The sequence below is a fragment of the Oreochromis aureus genome, linkage group 16, assembly GCF_013358895.1.
Source record: "Oreochromis aureus strain Israel breed Guangdong linkage group 16, ZZ_aureus, whole genome shotgun sequence".
NCBI lineage: Eukaryota > Metazoa > Chordata > Actinopteri > Cichliformes > Cichlidae > Oreochromis > Oreochromis aureus.
In genome coordinates, this window is record NC_052957.1 from 34,718,442 (window position 1) to 34,746,186 (window position 27,745).

Sequence of the window (27,745 nt, forward strand, 5' to 3'; positions counted from 1 at the left end):
AGTCAAGCCCTTTAAGGGTATCCAGAGTATCCAGATTACATATTGGAAGGGTGGCTGTAGCTCAGGAGGTAGCGCAGGTCACCTACTGATCAGAAGGTCAGTGGTTCGATCCCTGCCTCCAGTCTGCATGTCAAGTATCCTTGGGCAAGATACTAACCCCAACTTGCTCTCCGATGCATCCATCGGAGTATGAATGTGTATGAATGTTGTTAGAAAGCACTAAGTATAGATAAAGTGCTTGTGAGATTGGGTGAATGAGGCATGTTGTATAGAGCGCTTTGAGTACTCCGTGAGAGTAGAAAAGCGCTATATAAGAATCAGTCCAGTCCATTTGCTGCTCACTGACATTTATGCTGTTTTTATAATAAATTTGAAATTCATCCCAACTTTATCAGAATGAACATACTTAAACATCATTATTCTTTCTAAATAACATCTTTGGCTGTTTGTATTCACCTTCTACCTGGTTCGAGCTCCGCCATAGTAAATGCACTTGCGGCTTCATACTTCATTGTTATCATAGTGTATCTTCACTAAAGCAACAGCTTTTAAAGACAACAGAGGCCGGACAAAGTGTATCTGATACAGAGGGATATAAAACACAATAATAAGTGTAAGTGTGTGAATGTGTGGATAAGCACTGATACAGGCAAAGATATGCTGGGGTTTGTCCTTCTCCAGCAACTGTAGCACCAGCAGCAACACGGCGGCGTGCTCCATCCCATCAGGTATGTGGCTGCATCAGAGAAAGTGTGAAGGAAGCTCTGTTGTTCTCCACAGGGCTCATATCGTTCTGCTGGACAGAGACAACAGGATGTTCAACGATTACACTGACAAAGACATTCACAGCAGAGTCAGTCAGTTTGTTTTGGGTGGAGCCTCTCTGACCTTTAACACCAATAACCACATTCTCTTGTTATATTTCTTTATCGCTGCATATAAAGAAGAAAAACAGTTTTTGGATAAAATAAAAATGTAATGATTGCAAACAGAACAGCTACACAGACTCAAAGAGGCTGAGATACCCGAGGCCTCACTTAGGAAACCGATACATGTGATAATTTATTCAGATGCAGAATATAGAATCAACAGATGTATTAAAATGACTAAACATATCGTTTCTGTCTGACATTATGAACAGGAAGTCAGTCCAGCTAAAAACAGGAAGTAAGAACAGAACAAGAGTCACGTCCCAACAATGACTCTTGCAAGTTCACTCTTCTCCTCTCAGAACGAGCACATCGAGGGAGATGCAGACGGATCATCTGCTCACAATACAATTATAGGAAAGATTCGCAGCTGGATTTTAAAATCACGAGTTCCAGAAGGCTCAAATCACCACCTCAGCATGTTTACGTGGGGTTTGTGTGTCCCAGGGATTATGTTGTCGGGTTGCTTTTGCCCCCTGGGAGGGTCTCCCAAGGCAAAATGGTGAAGATGAGGTGAGGGTCTTTAGCCTATGGGGCGCAGGATAGATACGCCCGCCCACCTGTAGGCCCACAGCCTGCAGGAGGCACAGTGTGTGTCGGGCGACAGCCAGTGGCGGAAGCCCTAGATGACCAATCCCCACTATCGTGACTGGCGACTGGGACATGGAACCAGTTTGGTGGTGAAGGAGCCTGAGCTAGTGCGTGAGTTTGAGAGGTCCTAGCTAGTTACAGCAGGGTTTACCTCAACGCATGGCTTCCCTCTGCAATCAGTCTCCTGAAAAGGGGCTGGTCTCCAGTCTGGGGTTGCCCTCAATGAGAGGGGTCAGGTCCTGGAACGAGGAGCTTAAGTATCTCTGGGTTCACGAGTGAGGGAAGAGAGGACAGAACTAAGGCCGACTGCCAATAATCCAGAAAAACTGATTACAGATGAAAAGTTATTCATTGCTTCGCATGTCACTGAGTGAAATAAGTCTTTGGCACCCCACAGATTGGTTGTGTGCCCAAGTGGCTCACAGATTACAATCAATCAGTCAACCAATCTTATCTTACAGATACTCCCGATCTTAACTTGTTATGTGCATAGACACCTGTCCACAGAATCAGCTTCTTCCATTCCAACCTCTCCACTACCATGGGCAAGACCACAGAGCTGTCAAAGGACGTTGGGGACAAGATAGACCATCCGGAGTGGGCTACAAGACCTTAATGGGCTACAAGACCATCAGCGAAGCGCTTGGTGAGAAGGTGACAACTGTTACTGTGATTATTCCTACACAGAACTAAGATTAAATCAGTTACCCTCGGTCTGGAGCTCAGTGCAAATTCATTTCCCATGCAAATCACTTGCATTGAGCAAAGTAATGGGATGAGGATGATCATGGAAACCGTGGTGTATCAGCCTTAATCCAGACTGCAAGAGCTTGTTAAAATGTTATGTGAAGGCAGTTGGGACCACAGTTACCGTTGGTAACACAAACTACGCCATCTGAAATCTCACTGCTAATTATGCAGTTCCTCCAAAAAACCCTCCTACATTCATACATTTTACATTTCGATGACCAGCACTCAGGGCCACCTACTAATGCTGTAGTAAAAGCTTACCTGTATGTGCTTGTTGCTTTCTAGGTAGTGCTGAATGCTGTGTGAGTGCTCTGAAGGCATATTGGGAGGAACAATTAGAGACCTGACATTCTGCTGATTGATGGCTGATGTGCCCACCGCAGGCTCACTGTGGTTCCACTGGGAGTAGCAGGAACCTTGAGGAGGACTCTGATCCAAAGACGTGCCAGGCACCTTGAGGCTTGAAGGCTCAGAGATGGACCGGATGTCTTGTCCGGCTGGGTTGGAAGAAAACATGCAGCTGCTGGGTGCAGCTGCCTGGTAACCTGCCAGCCCTCCCTGCTGTGTGCTATTCAGTCTGGTGTCATTCCTCGGGAAAAAACTAGAACAGGTTTGGTTTTGTGAATTTTGGCTCTGCAGTACTGGCATGGTCTTGTGTCCATTTTGCATCATGCTAGCATGAAGCAGCTTTTGCTGCTGGCTCTGTGGCCACTGCTGAAGAGGAAGGTTGTGCTTTTCAAATGGAAGACTTTCCTGCAGACGAGGTGAGGAAAACTGAAAGGGAATATTAGGTGCATTAGAGGAAGTAAAGTCTTGGCAAGGAATTAGTGGTGGCAGACTGTCCATAACAGTGGGTGGTAAACTGTTTGGTTGTGGAACAGAGCTCTTTATGTGACAACTTCCTGCCATTACAGGTGCCTGCAAACTGTTTTGGTGTAGCAAAAGATGGTTGGACTGCTGGACGTGACCAGAAATGTCCTGATGGAAGCCTGTATGTGTGACAGACGCTTGGTCATGGGACTGAAAAGAAGCTAAAGCACTATCAGCTGAGATGTCAGGGACAGTGAGACCAGGCAGCTCAATAGATGGGCTGAAGATGTCATGGAGCTGGAGCTGCTGAAGAGAAGGCAGGCTGGGGTCAGCCTGGGGACCCTGGTGAGAGAGCGTCTGGGCGCTTTGCCCTGATGTCACTGCTACAGTGACCGTATCCTGTTGGTGAATGTAGAGGCCGTTCACCGGAGAGTAAGTGCAATCAGGGCTGGGTGCCTGCAATAACTGTGGCTCGCAGAGATCAGAGGCTGAGACGTGGGCAGCCTGAGTGAAGGGCTCCTGCTGATGGTTGTTGATGGCGGTGAGGCAGCTGGGAGGGACAGTGTCCAGACAATCCTCGGCTTTCTCCTTGAACAAAATGCTGTCGATGTAGTCAAATACATCGCTGGCGACAATGCTGTCCAGATCAGAACTGACCTTACTCTGCGAATCCTCCTGTCCTAATCTCTTCAGAGCATTTTCCCACTCTAAGAGCTCGGCATTATCCACCTCCAGTGTTTGCAAAGCTGAATAAAAATCCCCACTCTGCGCCATTTTTTCAAAGCTGCCGATCACAGCCATGACGGACTGCTTGGCCTCCTCTTTCACCACAACAGGCTCACTTGTTGTGACCGTTGCCTCTTTCCCCTGCCACGCATCACTGACAACGCTGACCAGGGCCCTGCTGTCCATGAACACTTGATCCACAGGTAGTGGGGTCTCCACAGTCTGGGTGTAAAGACTTTCATCCTGACTCAAGAAGCAGTCCAGCAAAGAGCCAGGCACCACATCCTTCTTCATGTCATTGTTGCCGAACATTTTATTGGACTGATGTTGCGGGATGTCCATGGTGGGGCCGGTGTTATAGAGGGTGGCCTCTCCTTTGGTGAAGCTGAAGGGAAGCTGCAGGCTCCTTTGGCGCAGATACTCCTCACCCTCAGCGTTACTGGAACAACCAGAGAGAACACCAGACAACCTCTTATTTTCACTGTGTCACATTACTCTCTGATTTCATGCTTTAAACAACCAGTCGAGGGGCTCCAACACTCACCTTATAGCTTTCTGATATGCAATGATAAATTCAGGTCTCCCTCCTTTGTAGATCATCTTGGCATTGGACTTCACCCACACCCAGCTGCCCGGTTTGCTGAGGAGCCTGAACACAGTCAGCCCAGTCTCTCCTGTTTTAAGCACTGACACACGGGAAAGGGTTCATAGTGAGAAAGGAGAAGGTGTGCTTGTATTCATGCTTAAATAAATACATATATGAAATCCTATATTAGGCAAGAATGGGAAACCAGACAACAGCAGCTGGTCTCCTGCGTTCACGCTGTTAAAAGAAGTCAACATGTTGTCCTGTCACAAAAATATAAAATTCATAATAAACATGTTTTCAAAACACTGTAACATTTAAAAATGAGTCATTTTTAGGTTTTTCCACAAAGAATAGAATGTTGTACTCATAAATATACATCGTGGCTCGAGAAGGCCATAATCAAACCTAACCTATGTAACTGTTTAACATCCTCTTTCGTCCTTCCACCCCTGCTCTCTCCTCCCTCATCTCATCCTCTGAACTGCAGTCCGAGCTCGGTCACACAAACGTGTATAAACATCCTGGTTTATTCCAGATGTTGTCACAATCACTTCTTTGTAATCTCCCGTCCCAGCACAGCTGATGATGCTCCAAACTAACACTATGCCAGTTTGTGTTAGGCTCAAGTCACAATCACACTTTCCCTCTGATACAAAGTTTGACTATATTCTTGCAAATGAGAGTTCATTCACTAAATATTTACGTCCAACAATGTTAGACACACTTCAAAGACAGTTTCAGATGAAGACGAGTCACGAGCAGCTTCATGACCAAACTGAGAGGTCTAATGCATGATCTCAGTCTGCAGTAGATGTGTTGCAGCATGTTGATACGATGGTATCAATGGTCTTAAATTTGAAGGCTGACTCTGCATTGCTAACATACTGCGGATGTGGTTGTCGGCACAGTGCATCATGTCAGCCGCGTGGATAAACTGGTATCCGGAGCCTTTCATGCACAGCTCAATCTCGGAATAGCCCAGCACGATCTTCCCCCTGCAAACAGACAACAAATGGTAGAGTCAGGGCCAGTGGAATTAAATTCAGTTAGCAGTAAAGCTGACTCCAACATGACTGAGGATGGTGTTCTGAGACTTTAAGTACTTTAAAAACAAATATATCAAGTATATAAAAAACGCACCAGCCCAGATAATTTGCTGTACCTGCTATCGATCCCTGTGGGAGTGAAGTCCAGCTTGTGCTTGGTTTGAAACAGGAGCATTTTAGCTCTGATCTCCACGATGGACGGAGGCTGCACAGGCATGGCGATGGTGAACAGGGCCAGCTGAGGTCTGTGACATGCCCCGTTGTCCCTCAGCTGACTCTGGCCGTGGAGGTACTTCAGTCGCCCCTGGAACTTGAGAGCCTGGTTAACATAAGCAAAGGCATGAGATGGATTTTTCTTTTTTTCTGAGCTGACCTTTAACCTTTAACCTTAAACTAACCAGAAAGCCAGAGGAATTGTCCAGCAGGCAGCGGAAGCGACACACAAAGCTGCGCTCCAGGAAGGAAGAGTTCTCCGGCGGCAGGTGCTCCGGATTGTACATCACTGTATTACCACAACTCTGCAAGACTGAGAAGGCAGGTGAAGCTGTTACTGCACGACAGAAGAGTCTGATGTGAAGCTCTGATTTATGCCATAACAGGAGAGTGACTCTGTAAACAGGTGCCAGGTCAGGTAGCACATCAGGGTTTGGTGTAGAACTGTTGCATGCATTGACATTGTACTTGTGGAACCCTGTGATAGACAGTTTCTCCAGGGTACATCCTGCCGCCTGTCCTATAACAGCTGGGACGAGCTCCAGCCCCACTTCAGGCTAATAGCATGGACGGATCAATTACAGGGACGGTTGGAGGTCACGTGATCAAACGTTCACAAGTGTCTCATTGGCCATAATTTGTACTTCAGGCACTCAAATGTTGTATAAAGCCAAACAAAAATAATACTGAGTCACACTGTGTGAGACGATTCCTTACAATCAGAATCAGCACTACTGAAGTGTATCTGTAATGCTATAGGGCCTCAGTGCACATGTGTAACATGCACATCTGTCAAGGCACAACATACTTAATGACTATAACACTAAATACACATACACATGTGTTTGGCTTTAACAGGGAGCCAATGAAGGGAAGCCAATACAGGAGAAATCTGCTCTCTCTTTCTAGTCCCTGTCAGGACTCTTGCTGCAGCATTTTGGATTAGCTGAAGACTTTTCAGGGAGTTTTTAGGACATCCTGATAATAGTGAATTACAGTAGTCCAGCCTGGAAGTGATGAATGCATGAAGTAGCTTGGATGTTTCTAACTTTAGAGATGTTGCACTAGCAGATACATCTGTGGTATCAATGTGGAACTTGCATGAGTTATTGCGTTCACAAACTTGGGTTGCACACCATCCACACCACCCGCGGGGGTGGTGGTGGGGATGACAACAATAATACCTGATTAGCCTTTTACGACTGAGAGGTAAAAAGGTTATCTGATAGGATGTTTGGAGCAAAGATGTTGATGCATGTACTGTTACACCCTCACGTTGCACTCACCATCCTCATCGGCTGCAGCAGGTGGGTTCAGAGCAAAGTGGAGCTGCTCTCTGAACGTGCTCCGATCATCAGTGTGGATGAGATCAAACACACTCTGATGCACCACGTCTGACTGTTGGCAGAGCAGCACAGCATCAGTCATTCCAGCAACATTCAAGCTAGACAGTGTAAGTCTGGCTTATAAAACATGTGAACAAGGACATAAACACAGCTGATGTCACCATCTGTGTACAGGGTAGGATTGTAATTCACAGGTTTGGATTAATATATGTTCAAAAGAGATTCAAAAATATTATATTCATATGATTATTTTATTATATAATGATAAACTCTAATATTGCGTAAATAATGCATTTCTTTGGTAAAACTAAATATGCTGTGCTCTTGGCTTGGCCTCCTTCAGCACTGCTCCAACAATGAAACCTCACAGGATGGAGGTGGATACTAACTTCATGCACTGAATCCACTGATGTGTGAAACTTCTGGCTGCTTCCTTTAGGGGTCGCCACAGCCTCGTCTGCCTCCATGTCCTCAATACTGAGCATTCCCTGCTCGGTGCAGCCAGTATTCCTCCTCTGCACACCTGAACCATCTCAGCCTTGCCTCTGTCTCTCTCCACCTTCAAACCTGGACTTTCCTCCTCTCCAGGATGCTGTCCATCCCGGTCCATGTAAATCTTGTAAATCATCCCTTTCACTATTGCTGCTATCCTTCATTGTGCCTGTAATCTTCACCTCTCTTACACCGTCTGTTGTTTTGGGTGGTGGACCCTCTGTAATCAAACTCATCCAACTTTACTACCACTGCTCCTCGCATCTTTAATCAAACACAACATTTAAAATAGGAGGAGTTTGTGTGACTTCTGCATTTTAAAGTGCAAGTTCATACTCAGACCAACTTATCCAAACACCAAAGTCACAAAATAAAATAATCCAAACCAATCAGTCTGTGTTCTCCTTTGTCTCCACACGCCGTCAGCAGCAGGACCACGAACATGTTCTGAACACAGCCTCCACATATTGATTTGTCTCAGTTCTCCATGGCAGTGTGGCTTTAGCCTCTGTCTCTGCTTTGGTGTGTGCTGATTACTACAGCTACACACTGACAGCAGTCTATTCTCAAAGTAGTGAAAACCACTCAATGTTTTCATTTTTAACATCACAAAGAAATTTGTAAAGAAACTTTCCTGCAAATATACAAAAGTCATTTACCTCCTTCCTGAAAACTTTTTATCACCTAATAAATAAAATCATCATTTGTGAGTTATCTAATATTCAAATGGCACTGTGTGTGTGTGTGTGTGTGTGTGTGTGTGTGTGTGTGTGTGTACGGGTTCGTACTATCCTGGTGGGGACCAAAATCTGACATTTACTATACTGGTGGGGACTTTCTGCACCGTGGGGACCAAAATCCAGGTCCCCTCGGGGTTGAAAGCAATTTTCACACTGAAAATGGGGTTTTAGTGTCAGGGTTACAATTAGGTTATGGTTAGGTTTAGGGTAAGGGTTAGGGTTAGGCATTCATTTTTAATGGTTAGGGTTAGGGTAAGGGGCTAGGGAAACCATTATGTCAATGGGATGTCCCCACCAGGATAGCAAACCAGACATGTGTGTGTGTGTGTGTGTGTGTGTGTGTGCAGTGACTCACCTGGTGGAAACCCAGGTAGTCCTTGATTGTGGGGGAGGCGTAGAACACTAACCCAGCTGACGTGACCACCATGACGAACCCGTTCAGAGCCTGAACAACAACACAGTCGCCGATGACACAAACATCCGCACACGTTCAGAACTACACATTCATTGTGTTTTTTCAGCTTAATCTCTCAACACATCGTACACACACTGTCACACTGTGCAGCAGTATCTTTGTGTGAGGATGGAAGGGTCTCGCGTTCTGCTTTTTGCCTTGAATGGATCACAGAGCAGAACGTTGTGTCTGCTAGTTTGAGCTACAGGATCTGCTGAAGTCATGTTTGGGACTTCAATAAGCTGACATGAATGTTAGCCTGCTGTTATTCCACATTATCTGGATTATATCAATATTCACAGTATACAAAGATTAGCAGCATCACAGTGATGTATGTGTTTTACATGTCGTCACACTGATTTGTGTTTGTGTGTGGACTGAAGTCTACGTTTGTGAGTTCTCAAAAGCTTCACGAATCACAGGAGTTTATGCTTGTGGATCATACTGTAGCATCTGGATGCTTTTGGAGACCATTTCTCTCCATGATGTAAAAGACAAAGAGCTGCAGCTGAGTGCTAATAAACACTGGTTTTTATCAGGAACCACAAAGTGTAACGAGGTTTTGGCACGTTCACCTGTCATAACCTCCTCATGACTGGACAGACGTGGATTAGCTCCACACAAAACACAACTATGACACAAACAAACAAAGGCTGAGTGTGTGTTTGTGCACCTGCCAGCCCCCGGCTGCTCACTGATCACTCAGGACCAACACTGTTATTGTGCTGGTCTGTCATGATTCTGGCTACAGAGCTGCACCGTGTTTATCTGAATCAGAGGCACATGCTGCTCACAGAGCGCTGAACTGGAAGAACGGCCTCTGTAACAGCGCACAGGGTCACCACATTCACCTTGGTTTGTGATAAAGTTATCAAAGCAGTTCTGTTGATTCTGTGTGTGCACTGAAATGAAAATGATTCTAGAAAATGCCTTAAAATTAAATGAAAAAAACAAAAAACTGCCCAGTTAAGAGGATTAATGTTGGCATTAAGTGGTGAAACTTGCATGCAGAAGGACTTTTATAATAAAAGCTCCCGAGTCTTACCTGGAGCAGCAGGTCGCCTTCAGAGAAGGCTGTAGTGTCCATGTTGTTGTGCCCGTTCAGCCCAGGAAACATCACGCTGCTTTTGCTGTTCTTCATGGTGGCTGCATCGCAAAATGTTGGCAAAGAACCGAGAGAAACAGGAATCAGCTGAGGTAACATGAACATTTAGGCTCATCACTGACGGTCACTCAGGGTTTACAGTTCAATCCCTTCAAATAAACACAGGACAGTGTTGGAACCACACATACAGTATCTGAGAGGCTCATGTACTCAGTAACATTTGAAATGTGGGTCTGTGGCTAAAGCTAAGGCTAGATTTTACATTATGTGAGGTCAAAGAGTTACAAGTGACACAAAAACCTTTCCCTTATGTTCCATTGGCTGATGTGATTTTGAAATTCAATGAGAAAACAATCAGCCTTGACCATCAGCAGCACGACCAGTGACTTAATGCATTCATTTGAGCTGCTGTAAAAACCATGGCAGCAAGAGAACAGAGCTAGTTTAGACAACCATTTCCAGGTAGAGAAACTTGGCAATGTGTCTGTTATGTTTTGTTGACATTAGGAGTGTGTGCGAGGCGCATGCATTGCAAACAGATAAACCAAACTGAATCTGAACATGTCGTGTCATGCTCAGATTCAGAGAACTTCTCTTATTGTTCAATGAAATTTAAACATGTGCAGCTAAGGTTCCAATAGCTGCTTGTGTGAAGCTTTAAGCTCTATCATGCTAATAACGTATGCAATTAAAAGTTTAAGTTGGTTCCACTCTGCATCATGAAAATAGACTCTTATACTACATTAACAGGTTAATGGTAACCTGTGGAGCCTGTCCTGGGTGTCACATCATGCTTTTGCAGCAGAAAAGGCAAAGCCAGCTTATTGGCTTTAGCAGAGGTCCAGTTTCTGGTTTCTCTGCCAGAAAACAGGTTTTCTCATTGCTGGAAAACTGATCTGGCAGGCTGCATATCCACACACACAGACACATTTGTGCATGTGCCTGGGGGGGACTTTTAGTAGGCAACAGCTGACACTAATGCTTCCCTTTATCTGGACAGCCACTGCAGGATATGGCCTCTCTTACTCTGTTCGTCCAGTCCTGCTGCACAGATCTTTTGATTTGCGGCCCTTGAGCGCCACCGCTTCAAAACACCTGCCACCCCGTCGCCTAGGACTCACGTAGCACATACACAAACACTCTGACCTGCACAGCCTGACTTTTACACAAAGCTCAAGACCTGACATGTAATGAAAGCCACACGCACAACTGCTGCTAGCAGAAAATGTGAGTTTCACATGTGGCTATAGAAGCTATCAGACAGACAATCATGCTAACTGTATTAGAAATAAACAGACATAATTCATTTGTGCTTCTTCAGCCAAACATATACACAAACAGCACACTGTTGTCCAAATGTGGACCAGCCACCACATTCCTCCATCACTTTTTTCCTCCTAATTCAGTGTTTGCGTGAGTAAGTAGGCCTCTTTGTGGCCGTCTGTTTGTTTTCATTCGAGCTGTGTGAACTCTGCGTTGGGTTCTCGTTTTTCCATTGCTAACAGCTCAACAGCTCATGGCACTGTCGAGTGTCCTGACAGCTCTGTGAGGTTGTGCAAGAAGCAAGTCTAAAGATGCTTGACCACATCTTAGGAAACACTTCCTAGGGCTTGCAGGGGGCAGTGAAAGAAGAGAAACACAGATTAACATGCATGTACAGTCTGTACATGTACAGCCACCTTGTGACTGCGCAGATATCCAACAGTCAGATGTGCCCTGCAGTCGGGAGCAGTCTACGGTTTTCCATGACTTTAAGAACTCACCCTTCCTCTAAACCCAGGCACAAAGGCAGCTGCAGGGCAGTGGCAGTAATTCTTTCACACCGTCGGTGCTTCTACTGAAAACCTGAGAGCTCTTTGGACAGGTAACCTCAGTCATTATACTTTACTGGCCCTGGGCCATCGGGCTTTTGCTTAGACTGAACCCTGTGACCTGTGACGTTTGAAATGTACTAAGCTGAATGATCTGAGATTGAGATGTAAAACCAAATTAAACGAGTGCTCTCTTTTTCAGCTCCGGTTAGAAACAACAAATCAGCAACTGGCCCGACCGAACCAGAAGGGTCCGCTTCGGCAGCTTCCCAAACAACACTGACTGTGATGTTTGTTTCCATCTGTGACTAAGCCTTACTGTGAAAACCCAAGACAGCACCAAGACAGAGCGAATGATAAACCATGTTATGGCTCTTCTTGTTTTCGCAGGCCACAGTGTAACGTGACACCACGAGAGGGCCTGTCTCAACACTAAACTGCAGCTTCCTGTTTAAGAAAACAGACTGGCTAAGGTACACTGTATACCTTTGATGGAAGATCCACGTCTGTCATTCAGGGATGTGTTAGCCTTTCATGCCTTTGCTCCATGTGGTAATTAAATAACTATGAAGTCTGAATATTCAGGAGACAGAACAAAGTCCAGTGAAACCTACATCAGTAAACAGTGACAGCTCTGGATAAAACAGCAAAGAAGAAAAGGCACTAAAATAAGCCAATAAGACTAAATAAACAACTGAACTGGATTCTTGAGCATGTAATGTGTAATTGAGAGTAACAGCATGAAGTGGAGGCACAGTGAGTCTAAGGGGAGAAAAGGGAAATGCAGTCACAGTTGGAGGTCTGCCAAACTCAGAGTAGTAGTATAAAGCATGCCAGCAATGCATATGGGAATATTATCTAGATTTGAAAACATTTAGTTCCAGTAGATCCTGTACAGAGATCTCTGTTCTCACGCAGATGTGCAGGAAAGGGCAGAGCTCGCTGCAAGGAAGCCAATTAGCTGGATCACTTGGTCCAAAGGTTCATCCTCCCATCAGTGTACCCATTTACCTCCCTGACTTTAAGGGAAACAACTGGCCTCTTTTCCTTAGGATCAGACTTCAGTGTGATCCCAAAAAACGAAGCTTTGGGTGGAAACAGGTTTGCTGATCGCACTCAGAGTTTAGAGTAAATTGTGGGATGTGATGAATACCATCACGCCGCCATGAAGTTATGCAAATGTCATCATTTTCAGACCTGATAAAGTAAATAGTACAAACAGTAAAAATGTAAGAAGTGGACAGCCTTGAATCTTCAATCAGCCGTTTGGGTTTATTAAAAAATGTTTTACCCCATCCAGGTGTTTCTGCTGACAGGTACGTAACTCTTTCCTTTAATACCTCAAACCACACATAGAGAGAAAAAACAAAGAAGCACTAACCCACTGTGGACATCTTTAAACAAGTCACTCCACACTCAAATAACACAAATGAAATCAAACCCAACACCAGACTTAACAAGAGCGATATAGTGAAACAACAACACAACAACAATAGCTGGTGTAAGAATCTGGGGCCTCAGCCCTGGCTGTGCTGATGTGTTCGTCAGCTCCAGGATGCACTTTGGCCACAGCGCTCATGGCAAAACAGGGTTTACCACCATCACAAGGTCCCAGAGCTGCAGTCTGGATGCTCCTTCTGCCACTTTGCACAGGTTCACTGTCTTGGGGTAACTTTGCTAGGACGTCCACTCGTGGGAGAATGGCAACGGTCTCCAGAGTTCAGAAAACATAACACAATAGGATATTATGTTTACTGTGCCAGGTGTTTCCACGTCATTAAGTGCAATGAACCAACAGTTTGAGGCAACACAGCCACAGCATTTCTAAATGTAGCCTTGGCAAATCAGATTGAAGCAGTTGGATGCTGCTAGCTGCTTCAAGTATGGACACATATGCACTTATAAAAGCTAACTGATGTTTACATTCTTGGCAGATTTGAATCACAGTGCTTAAATAAATGTAATAACACATGTTCTATGTTTCTGATGTCCCATCCAAACTCTGAGTGGGACAACAGCCAATGTTGGGTCAGGACATAAATAAGCAAAGTGTTTTTGGAACCCTCTCACAGAAAGCCTTGGTGGGTGAGCTCAGGCTGACCAGCAGAGACTGTGGGAAAGAAAAGGACTTTGGGTATGAAGAGAGATGTAGCGCTGTGGTCTGAAGAAGCTGAGGACAAACCTTCCAGAGAACGTAAAAAATGGAAACCGCTCTCCCAGTTGTTGCTTAGAGGATCACAATATACTGACATGCAAGCCGAATCAAAACGCCAGCTGGCTGTCACTACACTAACACGTCCTACTGGTCTGATGTGATGAGACAGCAGAATGAAGCACAGCCAAAGACTTCCTCCTAATGAGCCCACCAGGACTGAGACCAGACCGGTCTCCTCAAAACTGATTCTCTCTTCTTCCCACGTCATGACATCACATTAAAGTGCACCACCTCAGCTGTGATTGCTAACAGGCCTGGATGTTTTCAATGAACTTGGAAACTCTGCATTTTTCTCAGTTTTCTACCAGCGTCACACAAATATGTCAGCAGCAGCGAGCCACAAGCCTTCCAAAACATCCAGCTCTGCTTCACAAAGTCACGCTATGAGGCCGGGGGCCCAGCTTGTTCAGGGAGATCTGCTATCACCAGGCAGCCTGATAATGTTTCATGATCATGTCATAAAAACTGCCCCTAAAACCGCCTGTTTCTTTTTTCTCTAGGCCCTTTTCTTTTAGCCAAAGTGTTTTACTTTGGTTTTACAGGATCCCTATCTTAAATCCTGGGCATGCCACCACTTGAACGCTCACAATCCGGGCTCATATTTTGACTGGGACAGTCACCGTTGATGACCAGAAAAAACTGCTGCTGACCGATGTCGGGTTAGTGGTAGGTTTAGGGTAAGGCATGCATCTACCTCTTTATACAGGGCTGTCATTCATTCTTTATACAAGAATGGTAATCTTATAAGGAAAAATCTCTAAGGTCAAAACTCATGCAAGAGTCTCGGTTTCAAAGAGTAACATCTTTGAGTTTCAGAAACAAATTGTGCTTTCTTTGATGAACCCAACACTACCCATACAGGGTTTGGCAGCAACCTGGAGGATGTTAATTCTCTACATAGAGTAGAGCTGGGCGATAAAACGATAACGATATGTATTGCGAAATAACTTTTTCTCGATAGAAAAATTAAACTATTGCGATAGGCCTCATCTCTCTTGTCCTCTTAAAAAAAAAAAAGAACAGCCAATCCAAATTAAGTAGCGCAGAGCCGAACCAATCACAGCCGCAGCGTCACGTCCACGTGACTTGTTACGTGCAGCACAAGCGCCAAAGGCGCACATGTGTTTGTTTTGCAGCCGGGCCGCCCAGGTAACGAAGGAAATGAGTTTGCCGACTAGAGAAAAATCAACCGAGGCGTGGCGAAGGTTACCGAAGAAAAAACAGATGATGGTTCCAATGCCGGAGAGCTTGTCAAACGGAAGGGCCACAGAAGTTCCGTAGTGTGAAGGTATTTCGGCTATTTCAAGTCTGACAAAAAACAGAGTAGCGCGCACTGTAAATTGTGCCGAAAGCAAGTCTGGAAATACAATAAAGCGGTGCATGCTCAATCTCTAACTGAAAGCGCTAATTATCATTCGGCTTTTGTCAGACTAAAGTCACTGTTAAAACTGTTTGAAAAGCTAAGCTATACAACAAGGAGAGATTGATGCTACGTCCACACGTGCCGGGTATTTTTGAAAACGCAGATTTTTCTATGCGTTTGCACCTTTAAATCCACATCGTAAACGGCGTTTTCAGTCACTGAAAACAGAGATTTCTAAAAACGCCTGCCAGGGTGGATATTTTCGAAAACTCCGTTTTGCATTTACGTGTGGACAAGAAAACGGAGAAAACGCAGCGTCAAAGGTGTGCGCCTTTTTGGCGTCACACTGTGCGCCACGTTATTGTTTTGGTGAAATGAATTTCTACAATACTGTTACTGTTAATTGTACTCTCTGCAGTGTTTAAATGCTTACATATACACACACAGTTACTGTCCCTCCACACATATGACTCGGTTCTGTTTCTATGCCCCATCTTTGTTTACTATTTCCTACCGAGGCTTCTAGACTTCTGATTGGCCAACATTTCTACACGGTTAGGAATATATCGCCACCTGTTGCTTTGGCATGTTCCTAGCAGCGTTTTCCTTCATTTCTGCGTTTACGTGTGGGCGGGATTATTTTTTAAAAGCAAAACGGAAAATCTCCGTTTTCAAAAATACCCGATGTGCGTGTGGACGTAGCCTGAGAATTTCCTTTTAGTTCTCAGTTTATTTGATATTGACAAAAGTTAGTCAATTTTGTCTGTTCTTCTGTAAAATGACCTAAGATTTATTTTTAGAATTAAAATTTTGTTTCTAAGTGGAATTGACAATTTAGTGGTCTGTTTTGTTTGTTCTATTTTGAAACTTAAACGCTTTAGCGGCTGCCTTTTGTGTAGTTTACAATATTTGCCTTTATTTATCTGAAACTGAAGTCTCATGTTCCTTAAGTACATCTACCCTGTTGAACTTATTATGGGAAATAAATATTTTAATTAAAACAAGCTGCTGATTATTTCACATTTTACTTGTGAGCAACGGCACATTTAAATCTTACAAATATAGTTATTTGGCTTATATCGTGATATATATCGTTATCGCCTGAAATGAAAAAAACATATCGTGATATGAAAAAATCTTATATCGCCCAGGTCTAACATAGAGCTTAACTCTGAACTAAGAGCTCTATATTCAGCACAACATCTGCCAGCGATGAAGAACTCTGCATTCCTTTCAGGTGTTGATCTGAGACTCAGACCATCATCTGCATCAAACTGAAATCAAAATTAGAACAAACATAAATTACGTCAAAGCCAGCACTCCTATACGTGATCAGGGCTGTCTGCAGACTCCTCTTCTCAATGCATTTTGCCACAGCAATATCAAGGAAATGCACAAACACTCTTAGAACATGCAGTGAAATGCACTGATTGTAGTCGCAGTATAAATCCATGTCACTCCACAGTCACTACCAGCTGCACCATGCAAAAACCACATTAGCTGTTCAAATGGATGCTTTTCAAAACGACTCGGATTTACCGCTCAATAATTGAATAATAAACCATACAACACAGCAATCCATGCTTTTGGCCACATGATAATAAAATAGTTCAATGTAAGCTTCATATGGATTCTTCTATTAAAGAGTAGCTGCAGCAAAATCAGGATATTCTGTATTTATGGCTGAAACACATTAAAATCAGTGGATTCAACGCCTTGTTTGGAGATATAACTGTTGACTTGAATAAATGCTGCGACGCTTGACGGTCTAATCTGATGTTTCCCCGACAAACATCGTTTTTGGCTACAACGTGAACAGCAGCATTTTAAAGCAGCAGCATGGAGCAGTGACCCCATGCTGTAGTACTTAACCATTTAGCCTTACATGAAAAAGATCTGAGACCAGAACGAAACACAAACCCACCCTCAGAGGGTCTCGTGTGCTCTTTATGCTGGTCTAAAATAAAAATAAATGGGAGGCTTCAATCCAGACTGATTTATTTCAGTTTTAGTTTTAGAGAAGAAGAAGAAAGCTGTACGGTAAAATCTGAAGTCTTCGAACTCTTGATCGTCTTCCTTTTAGTGCTTAGCTAACTGTGAAAGTCTCATACAGAGACAGGAGCCTGTCTCACCTGTACAGACAGAAGTAGGCAAAAAGGTGTAAGAGCAATGCCAGCGCTCATGTGACAACATGTAATGTCCCATCACAATGCATTCTCACACTGCAAACAACTGGGCTGACAACAAGCACGCACACTTCACACACTGTCTATTTAAGGTTGCACAGCATTTATAATTTCACTTGGTTTCAAAGATGTCTGTTACTGATAAAATCCGTCTTTGGAATTCACTTTGTGCATTTTTACCTCTACTTCCGTACGACTCCTAAACCTAGATCCAGAAACGCAGACACCTGGAGATAAGACACTTCATGTCTATTGTTAGAGACAGCAACTTACTCAGCAGTCTGTCAGGCAACAACTCGGCTAAAATGTCTGCTGTACTTAAAGACAGGCATCCTCTGCAGCTGTAATGTGAACGACTCACATGTCATTGACTTTCTTATGACTCATCAGCTTTTCAAAGCCTGCATGTTTAATTAAGTTGCAGCAACTCTTAAAAAGCATTTGAGAAATAGTTGAGGCTGTTGTGGGTGTTGCTCGGAGGCAAGGTGGGGTGAGGTTAGCAGCAGTGAGGATGTGCCGTTTCCTAAAACTAGATTCCTGCATGCTTCTCATTCCTGCCTCAGCTGTCAGATGTAGAGCACATAGTTCAGTCACTTCCAGTGCTGGCTTCATTGTGCCCAGTTATCAAGCTTTGTCTACCTTTACTCCCACCTTAGTCTCCATATATGACCTCATTCATACAAGTGTTTGCTTGTATTCATTATCAGTATTTTGGACTTTTGTGTCATTATTACGGTTGAATTAAAAAGTCTAGCCTCTATACTGATTTACCTCTCATATATACCTTTTACCTTTCACTGCGTCCACTGTTTCATGCCTACTGAGTCCTACACGTCCCCCTGTTGGACTGACAGGGTTCTAGTGACACACTAAACCTACATGAGCTTCATTCCTCGTAGAGTCTCTCTTTTATTTCCAATTATAAACCACCGTTCTACTACAAGTTGCCCTGACTCAAAGCTGTCCTGTGTCGGCTTTGCCTCGGCAGACTGCAGGGAGCTGCAGACAGCCTATCTGCAGAGAGCATCTGCTGCCAAATGGAGGCAGTGTCCAAAGTATGTGGTCGAACCGGTCTGTGGGCTGCTCTTCCTTGTGCTGTTGTTGGTCTCTGTCAGCCGCAGAGAACAACTAAATCATATCATGCAAAGAACAGAAGGGAAACTGAGTGTTAAAGACAATGAAAAGTGTGCACTGTGGCCTCTGCAGGTGCATTTCATACTGTATTCTTTATCTTTGATGCTTTTTGCATTTCTCCTGATGATGCTAAACTCTTCTGCTCTCTTCTTCTCTGTTCAGGTCGGCTTGTCAACCAGCGTTTGCTCAGTGGAAGGTCGAGGTATGCGCCGCTGGGTTTGTGTGGTTAAACACATTTCTCAACCACAGTACCACAATTACTCAGCACAAGATTCGGTAAGATGAGACATAGAAATATTATTGTTTACTCTGTGGTACAAAGAGCAGGCTGTCATGTTTTTGTGGCTATATTAAGGGAGCGAATGTGGAGGTCAGAGTGGGCTTATCATCATTTCATTTCACCACACAGCACTGACATTTCAACAAATCTTTGGATATACACTTGTGGCTGGTCTTTACCTTTGAAGAAGCTCTTGACCCTCAGATATCCCACGCTGAGACGGAGGACCGACAGTTTGTCCAGGCGAGAGCGCACCTCCTCAGGAAACGGCAGGAGGTCCATCAGCCTGTCAAGCTCCCCATTCAGCCGATCCCGGTGGCGCTTTGACGGGTTGGATTTAACCACTGCATTGCCCTCACTGACCTTCTTTCTGAGGATTTGAAAGAAAATATCCGGTTAGTGATTTCATGGCAAAATATCAACAGTGAATCAGTTCAAGCCTGGCTAACTGGGGTGCAGCACGGCACATGGATGCACTGAGTCAGCCGTGCATCAGAGCTGCAGGTGTTACTAAACCATGACGAGACAAAGTCAGAGTGAGAAATCCAACCCAAAAACTCTGATGCTAACATCACACCACAGCTTCAGAGGAACATATCTATTGTTCTAAACACCAGAACAAAGCAGACTGGTTGTTCTTTGCCAAAGAAACAACAATCTCAGCATAAATAGTACAGACAGCAGTTTACAAAACACATCTCCACAAGTCATTCGATCAAGAGGAAAACCAGTTTTTAACCACGACACCCACGGACATCTGTTTGACCATCCATGCTCAAATGCAAAGGGGAAACTCATGAGGCTCACTGGAGATACATGTCATTACTCACAAATCACAAACACATGCTGAACTGGGAGTAAGACCAAGTGTCAGTGAAAGTGAGCGATCAGCACACAAAACCACTGTTATCATTCCTTCGGTGAACACCTGCAGAGCAAACTCACAGCACGAGGAGAAATACTCCCAAATGTTCAGAAACCAACCACCTCCTGAAGTCTACACGGCAGCTCACTCGTGCCAGGACAACCAGATGGAGCACAAAGCGTGAGAAGTCTCAGGAATGACAATCCTGCAGTTAAGACACAGTAAAAAACATGAAACCAAAATTGTGACAGATGCTGTTTCAGGTTTCAGCAGCGTAAGCCCAACATGGCCTACGTCACGAAACTATGAGTTATGGTCAATCGTGAATGCTACAAAGGTTTTACTTTATTTATGTGGAAATGATCAAAGACTCTACTCTTATATTTGGTCTCCTTCTACAACACTTTAAGCTTTTAACAGCCAGAATTAAGATTTTAGATCATTATATATGTTCACTATTTAAAAACAGCTGTATAATCTCTACATACATGTTTATGTCAGAAAATAAATAACACCTAAATATCCAGTAATAAAACAGAAACTGTCAGCTTGACAGAAACAATCACTGGATTTATGTAGTGAAATATACACTGACTGATATGGAAACAAATGATCAGGATGACTTTTCCCATGTTCTCCCTCCTACTTCTGTGCTGAACAATAACCTGGGATTTAACTAATCAATGTGTTTTAGAGATTATTCTAAATGGTCTTTCTTGTGATAAATCATATATTTCAGACATGGATTAATTCTTATAATTGATAGTGTCAACTAACCCCCACCAACTCTGGCCATGAATCATGACTTGATGGGAGTCTGTCTGAATACCTTAAACTGAGCAGGATTCACTATTAATGAGTAAAAAAATCATAATTTAGTGACTTTACTGAAGTGAAATGACTCTTCCCTCGTTGTTGTATTTTGCTGGATGTGAGTGTAACCCTGTCTGCCTGCAGCGCTCTCATTAGTGTTACCTGTCGCCCACTCAGCCAATCATTCTCTGCTCTGTGTACACAGAGCACACTTGCAGGATTGTCAGGTGATCCAACATTTCCTTCTGCTCCTCATGTGTTGTTGTTTTGCTGTATTTATGACTTTTTGGACTTTGTCCTGTGGAGTTTGCTGCCTCTGCTGTGCTTGCTTTGGCTGACTGTGACCCTTGTCTGGACTTTAGGTTTCTGCAGTTTGGATTTATCTCTGCCACCCAGTGTCCTGCTTTTGGGGTCTTCATTCCTGTATAACTGGTACAAAACATCCACGATAATATTATGACAGGTTAAACTAGGGTTTGTCTTAAGCTGCATCCACACTGGAAGCGACTCACTCATGGCAACAAACTCATGGCTAGTCACATTTCAGGCTCTGGTTGCCTGGTTTACTACCAGGTCATATATCAATCAGTGGTATTCATTACTCACCCGTCCACTTCCTGATGCTGGCAGTTATTTTGCCCACAGCCACTTGGAATTGTGCTGTCTGCCAACAGGTTATGGCTTCTACTGATTCAACAGTTTCTACATCTCCTCCAGGAAATGGTAAATGTGCTGATTCTTTCCAACCTCCCGGAGCATTCAAAGCACTCTATACATTCATCCAAGCACTATTTCTATCTAACAGTCACTCGGCATTGGAGAGCAGCTTGGGGTTAGTATCTGACCCAAGGATATTTGACTGGATTAGCCAGGGATTGAACCATCAACCTTCCGATTAGCAGATGACCTGCTCTACCAGCCCACCCAGTGTATGTTTGCGCTGTTGTAGTCATGCGTCCTCCTATTCTTATTCTTTCCTGTGCTCTTTGGTGGATGCCCTTGGTGGAGCGGCAACCATAATAATTACTGTTGCTTTACATTATTATGATATTTATATTATCGACATATTATTTGTAATTAATTTTGCAGTTACCGTCATTATACTGTGACACCTCAACATGAAAGAGTTCAATTCATATGAACAGACATGACTCATCAGGGAACAGCTGTGTTTCTAAAGCAGGAGGAATTTCTTATGAAGTGGAACCAATCAGTAAACTGTGTTAGTCTAATCACATTAAACCACTTGGTTTACCAGTAGCATCCACTTCAACTACTACTGTAGCATATTGAGAGTTTGTGGCTGTCTCTTTGTCTCTTTACCAAAACTCTGGTTAATGGCAGGTTATTAAATTTCCTCCTGCAGCACTAACTCGACTTACCCGAGCTGTACCTTCCCACAAATGGTGCAGGCCTGACCTCACTCTCAAGAAATGCTAGCACAGACAAAAGCCAGCATTCAGAAGCATTTTTTCCACTTTGCTTTGCCATGGATCACGGGGTTGAAGACATCTGGGGACTCGCTGTATAAAAGGAAGATGTTTTAGCATATCTATTAGGATTCCTCATCTCAACAGGGCAACGCAGGGATATGAACCCAGAGTCCTCCATCTCAGCTGTAAGGCAGCGCTGATGCACATTTGTCTGCTCTGAACAAGCAGAGCGTCTGCCAGATGCAGAAGGATGACTCAGTGGTGCTAAAGTATGAAACACATGCTTTCTAAACACATGCTGACAAACACAGACGGCAAAACTGGAAGCAGAACAGTTTCCTCGACAGAGGAAAAAGAACACTTACACTAAATACCACGTGTTCTACAAACATGTGAAAAAAGACAGAGACATGACAAATGAGTGACAGTGGGACCAGCACCACCCTACAGTACTGGAGTCATTACCACGAGAGCTAAAAGAACATGGTTATTCCCATCTGCGGCTGTGCGTTGTGACCCGTCTATATCCACTGGATCACGCAACGAGATCCCCAGCACAGAAAAGCTCAAACATTAGTGACAACAAGATGTAACATTAAGTCAGAAACAGCATGAAAGGATGCGCTGAGGTAGAGGTGGGTTGCAAAATGGCTTGCAGATGCACAGCAGATTGAAACAGCTTGAGTAGCATGTCCTGCATGAAATAACTATTTAGGTATGTTGGAGGGCATCAGCTGAGATTTCAGGGCTGTGTGAGCTAAAGTAGCTGAATGAACTAGTACTATGACCAACATCGCTATAAAGAGAAACGATGGCGTCAGGAGAAACCACTTCATTAATAATTTCATCTTCAGCATTAATCCGGTGTTCAAGTCATAATCAGTGGGAACACTAAACGGTGGAAGGAACAGGAGGAGTTTTTGATGATCAATTATGTGTCAGTTTGCTCCCTGATTGCAAAGATTTAGGAGAACATTTTACAAGCCTTTTAAACACAATAGAAATGTGACATTAACGTACTGAATGTTGGTAGGGATTTGGATGAAAAGTTTCCTCAGGTCAGACTTGTGCCAGGGCGTTTAAAAGCCTTAGGGCTGGGACTGCTTTCCACTCTGAGCCCTTGTCTTTCACTCTGGGAGTAAAGCACAGAGGCAGGCAGACAGGATGGAGAAATGACTCTGTAGTTCTGTGACAAGCACCCTGCTGGTTATATTTGATGCACTCCACATTTATTTTGCATATTTTCTGTACACACACACACACACACACATTGGTATTTCTGCTAAATGGTAATGTTGACAGTATACACATTATTAGTATTTGGTTTTTCAGTTACCGTCATTATCTTGTGACACCCCATCATGAAACAGACGTGAGTCATTAGGGAACGCTTCTCTGTGTGCGTTTGTGCCTACATCCTTTCCTTTTGGGAAAAATAATTTAAAAAATGGATAAAAGCGTGTACTGTTTATGAGTGCACAGGTGAAAAACGAAACAAAGGCCACAGAACAAAGGGTAATGTCCTGCCACACCTCTTATCAGCATGTCTCTGTGTGTTTTTCACAATCCCTTTAGATTACGAGTCAAAATATTTGCACTGCAAGCATATTATCTCCATTAATAAGGACACAACTGCTCACTGCAGTAAACGCATGCTGATGCTACAAAGTGCACACCTTTAATCCACTTAGTCTGTGTTGAGTACACATTCACACACACAGAGAGCAGGAGGTAATGAGCCCTACACACTACCATGGGAACCAGACACATCTCACTGCTCGTGTTTCACCTGCTCTGTCAGGATGCTTCTGTCTCCTGTTCAAACACATTTCCACTTGTGCTGGGCCAATCACAGAGCTTTACCTAATATGGCTCAACTTTGATTGGTCCTAGCAGCACTTGTAATCTAGTCAAGAGCTCCACCTTTTTGGACCAATCTGATAAGGGACATCTGCAAGATAGTCCAGGATGGAGCTGTGGATATAAATGTAAATTTATTAGTGTTAATATTTTTAGTCTGTAAATGCTCATTTTGTTTTTGATAGATGTGATAAAAAATAAATTCAGTCCTGTTTTCAGACTTTTTACAGGTTTTGATTACCCTGAGCCACTCTACAGCATGAGCCAGCCTCCCGTATCATCCAGTAGTGGCTAAAATATGTCGCTCGTCTCTCTTGCACTCGTCACCGTGCCCTCGCCAAGCACACCTGACTTCTTTACTAACAAAAATGACCAGCGGTGAAAAAAGTAAAGGACACAAGACAAACAAATGTCTCTGCAAATCCACTCATTAAGGTCTGTCCAACAGTCAGAAGAATCCTCTGTTTTCTCTCATTTGATGATGAATCAGTGTCGCCACACACACACACACACACACACACACACACACAGAAGAATGTCCAATCATCAGTTTGTGTCCTGAACCTCAAGTGTGTTCGGTTTGTGCAGCAGGACAATGAGCTGAAACACACCAAAAAGAAGCCAGTCCCTGGCTACTCCAGTCTGCATGCCAACGTATCCTTGGGCAAGATATTGAATGCCAGGTTTCTCTCTGATGCATCCGTTGGTGTGTGAATGTGTTTGATAGAAAGCACGGGGGCAGAAAAATGTGCTTGGAGGTTTTAAAGTGGCCTCGTCAAAGTCTGGACCTAACTCTGACTGAGATGATCAGACATGACCGTCCATGCTTGAAAATCCTCCGTGTGGCTTCTTCTTCCACACCACTGTGAAAGGCTCATTGGCAGTTATCATAAACGCCTGACTACAGTTCACACAACCAGGTGTCAGGTTTAGGGAGCAATTACTTTCACATGTGGCCAGGTAGGTTATGATTCCTTTTTTTTCTTTAATAAATGAAATAATTGTTGAAAACTGCATTCTGCATTTACTCTATTTATCTTGTATACTATTAATATTTATTAGATGAAATGACATCTAAGTGTGACAAATAAAACAAAAGAAACCAGGATGCATGTGAACAATGTTGCTTTCAAACGGACTAAAAATGTAAGAATAAACTTGGAAAATGCAGAATATTTAAAATAATAGACAATGGCAAAGGAGACTGGCAACATACATGGTAAGAATACGGATAATAAAACAGATTGTGGACGGACAGATCTGCCGTGGAATGTCCCTGTGCACTGACCACAGCTTTTTACAGTCAGGCTCAATGGGTCCTTTGTGCAGCTGAGCACAGCTGGCCATCCAGGAAACCTCAGTCCTCACTGCACAGCCCACACTTTCAGAAACACAGACGTCTACACACAGGCCACCTCTTTATTTTGGGATTTACACCGGGAACAGCCTACACACAATATACCAGATCGGTATAATCAGACACATCAAACCCACAGTGTTCACTCTCAGCATCTGTGTTTAACAGTTTATGAAGCTGACTCCGTTTGCACAAGAGTCCCAGAGCTGCAGAGAGGAGATTTTACTCCAGTCTGAATACTTCAAGCAGAGTTGAAACACTTTTATCAATTAGTATTGTGCTTTCCCTACATTAGGAAGGGTTAGGTGCATTGCAGTTTTTTGAAAAGCATCTTATTTGAATAAAACTACAGCTGCTGAACAAAACTGCAATTCTAGAATATTTGTACAGCCCTCTAATTTTCCTATTGGTTACGGGCACACTCCCAAAACACAGTTATAACCAGGAGGTAGGGGAGGTTACATACAAACACATAAAAATGTTACTTTCAGTAGCATTTGTTCAATTCAATGTCTTTTTCCACAAATGTCTGGTATTTATGTAAAATGATGTTTGATGCATCTTTATTGCTGTAACTTAGAGCAACACACTTATCAGAAATGTTTTACAGTGTAATCGTCATGTTCTTTTCATATACCAACATATTTATCCTTCTTATGTAATAAGATAATTCAGCCCAACCGTGTTACAGTGAAATTAATAGGATTCTAACTGTAAAAGCAGTAAGTGCCACCAACACCCCCCTCAGAATATAGTTAGAATAAAAGTCATAAACAAGGCTAAATATAACTGAAGCTTCAGACCATTGAAACTTCCACTAACACAACGCTGCAATGATTTTTTGCCACATAATACAAAATGTGATACTTTCTGGAAGCTGTTGGGGGGCTCTAGTATTACCACCTCATTATTAGACTAAACCTGAGTTGGCCAATGTCTGAAAACATGTCTGTGGTTAATGTATCAATGGGTCCACAGTCAGCTGCTATTGTGCATGTTTTGAATTTGCATGCAAGTCTTGGAAGTTGTATTTAGGAAATTTGACTATATAGGTCACACTAGTGTAACAATCTGCTGTATAATAAAGTTCACAAAGAAAAAAAATAAACGGAAAAGGCCATAGAACCCAGGACACACACACACACACACACACAGGGCCTATCACAGCATAATAACCTGCATGCAGTAACATGCTTTAGTACACAGACGCTGGGGCAGATTTTCATCAGTGCTAAACCATCAAAGGCTCACACTAAAAGATTATGTCTCACGTTATTTTTTTTGTGATTGATTGATTTTATTGATTAGCATACAGAATACAAAATAAAGATTACCAAAAAGCAAAAAAATCATGAGACAAGGCTAATCAAAGTAACGCACAGAAGGTCACAATAAATAAAAGTAATTAAAAGTAAGAAAACTCCCAATGAGATGAGCAGAGGCGGTGGTCTACGTTTCATACATCTGGTTAACAGAAACAAAAGTATGTCAAAGTAATTTAAGTATTTTTGTTCGTGTAACTGAGCATTAAAAGCTAAAAAAGCCAAACAATAGCGTGGAAAAGAGCGAGAAAGGCGCACACGGCGCGAGGCCGTATCACATTACAATAACATCAGAGGCTCGCGCCCTCGCCTCCCCTTCCTCCACCCCCCGCCCTCCCCGGAGCATCGCGTGAGAGCAGCAGCCGACTCTCAAACTTGATTGTGATTAATGCGCGAGGGCAAGATATCCATGCCAGATCCAGTATGGAGGCGCATTCTTAAGGTGGTCCTAAACGTGGAAGCCCCACAGACCGTCTCAGAAACACAGCACCACATTTTAGCAAACATAACAAGTATACGGCTTTATAATTACACACAGCTTACAGCGATAACGGGAGAATACAGTCCACCTTAATTGGTTTTATCTTTCATTTCCAGCACAGGTTGATTTCATAACTTGACTGCGAAGTAACCGAGTGTCGCGCTTATAAAAACAAAGCAGTGTTTAACTTCAGTCACCTTTCTACACTTGCGCAGAGATTTAAAGTGAACTAGAAGTTAGTTCCTGCTTACGGCTTTTTGCCCAAAGTGAAGCCTACCTTCACCCTCACGCTAACACGTACGGCCATAATGTTGTTATTAACAGTGGTAACTCTGCTGTTATTATAAGGTAAAGAAAAGCTGTGGAGTCGGTGCTGTCTTAGTAAAAAGTCTTACTGTTTGAGGGCGGGCTTCTTCCTTTTCTTGTTCGCATAGGTCCCCGGGTTTCTCAACATGGTGTCACGCAGGTAGTTCTCACAGCCTTTAAGTTAGACTAACTTCTCTTCAGCTCGTTCACTCCTCCACTCCGGCGCTTTCATCCATCCGACAGGCGACAGTCCTTTATTTAGCCTGATGATCTAAATCCCAGGTTATAGACCTGCCGGGGCCCGCGGAGGGCTGCTGCCGCATTGACAGCTCCCGTTGGCGGTCACTGTTGCTGACCTTGGTCGGTAGCGCAGTGAGGGTACACTGGGTAGTGCTGGTAGGTTTACTGAGAGGGGAGTAAATGGAAAAATGTTTGGCACAGAAGTCTGGTACCGATGTCCAACCCCTCTCCTTTGGATAAACAACGCCGCCTTCTTATTATTATTATTCAGAGTCACTCGAGTTTTCG

The 27,745-nt window shown here is 43.6% G+C and overlaps 1 protein-coding gene across 5 annotated transcripts; it reads right to left on the bottom strand.

The window, feature by feature from the left end:
- Positions 1–200: 200 nt before the first annotated feature.
- On the bottom strand, positions 201–27,745 carry LOC116334332 (aryl hydrocarbon receptor-like). Of its 5 annotated transcripts, none has more exons than XM_039599873.1 (11): positions 27,307–27,745; positions 18,960–19,150; positions 9,732–9,832; positions 8,588–8,677; positions 6,941–7,052; positions 5,840–5,967; positions 5,558–5,760; positions 5,281–5,390; positions 4,351–4,492; positions 2,614–4,245; positions 201–793 (listed from the first exon to the last, which is right to left on the bottom strand). In XM_039599873.1, the coding sequence occupies exons 1-11, from the start codon at positions 27,363–27,365 to the stop codon at positions 784–786; spliced, it is 2,778 nt and encodes a 925-aa protein (XP_039455807.1). In that variant the 5' UTR covers positions 27,366–27,745; the 3' UTR covers positions 201–783. The 5 variants fall into 5 exon arrangements, with proteins under 5 accessions (XP_039455807.1, XP_039455806.1, XP_039455804.1 ...); XM_039599872.1 differs by having other exon boundaries at positions 201–796; XM_039599870.1 differs by having other exon boundaries at positions 2,532–4,245.

What these genes read in the sequence shown, in the direction of transcription:
- LOC116334332 (XM_031757742.2), bottom strand. Translation starts at nt 27,365, where the DNA reads ATGTTGAGAAACCCGGGGACCTATGCGAACAAGAAAAGGAAGAAGCCC. An exon ending in TGCTGCAGCCGATGAGGATG is followed by an intron (nt 5,968 to 6,940) that starts GTGAGTGCAACG and finishes CTGCCTTCTCAG; the next exon opens with TCTTGCAGAGTTGTGGTAAT. An exon ending in GCATATCAGAAAGCTATAAG is followed by an intron (nt 4,246 to 4,350) that starts GTGAGTGTTGGA and finishes TGGTTGTTCCAG; the next exon opens with TAACGCTGAGGGTGAGGAGT.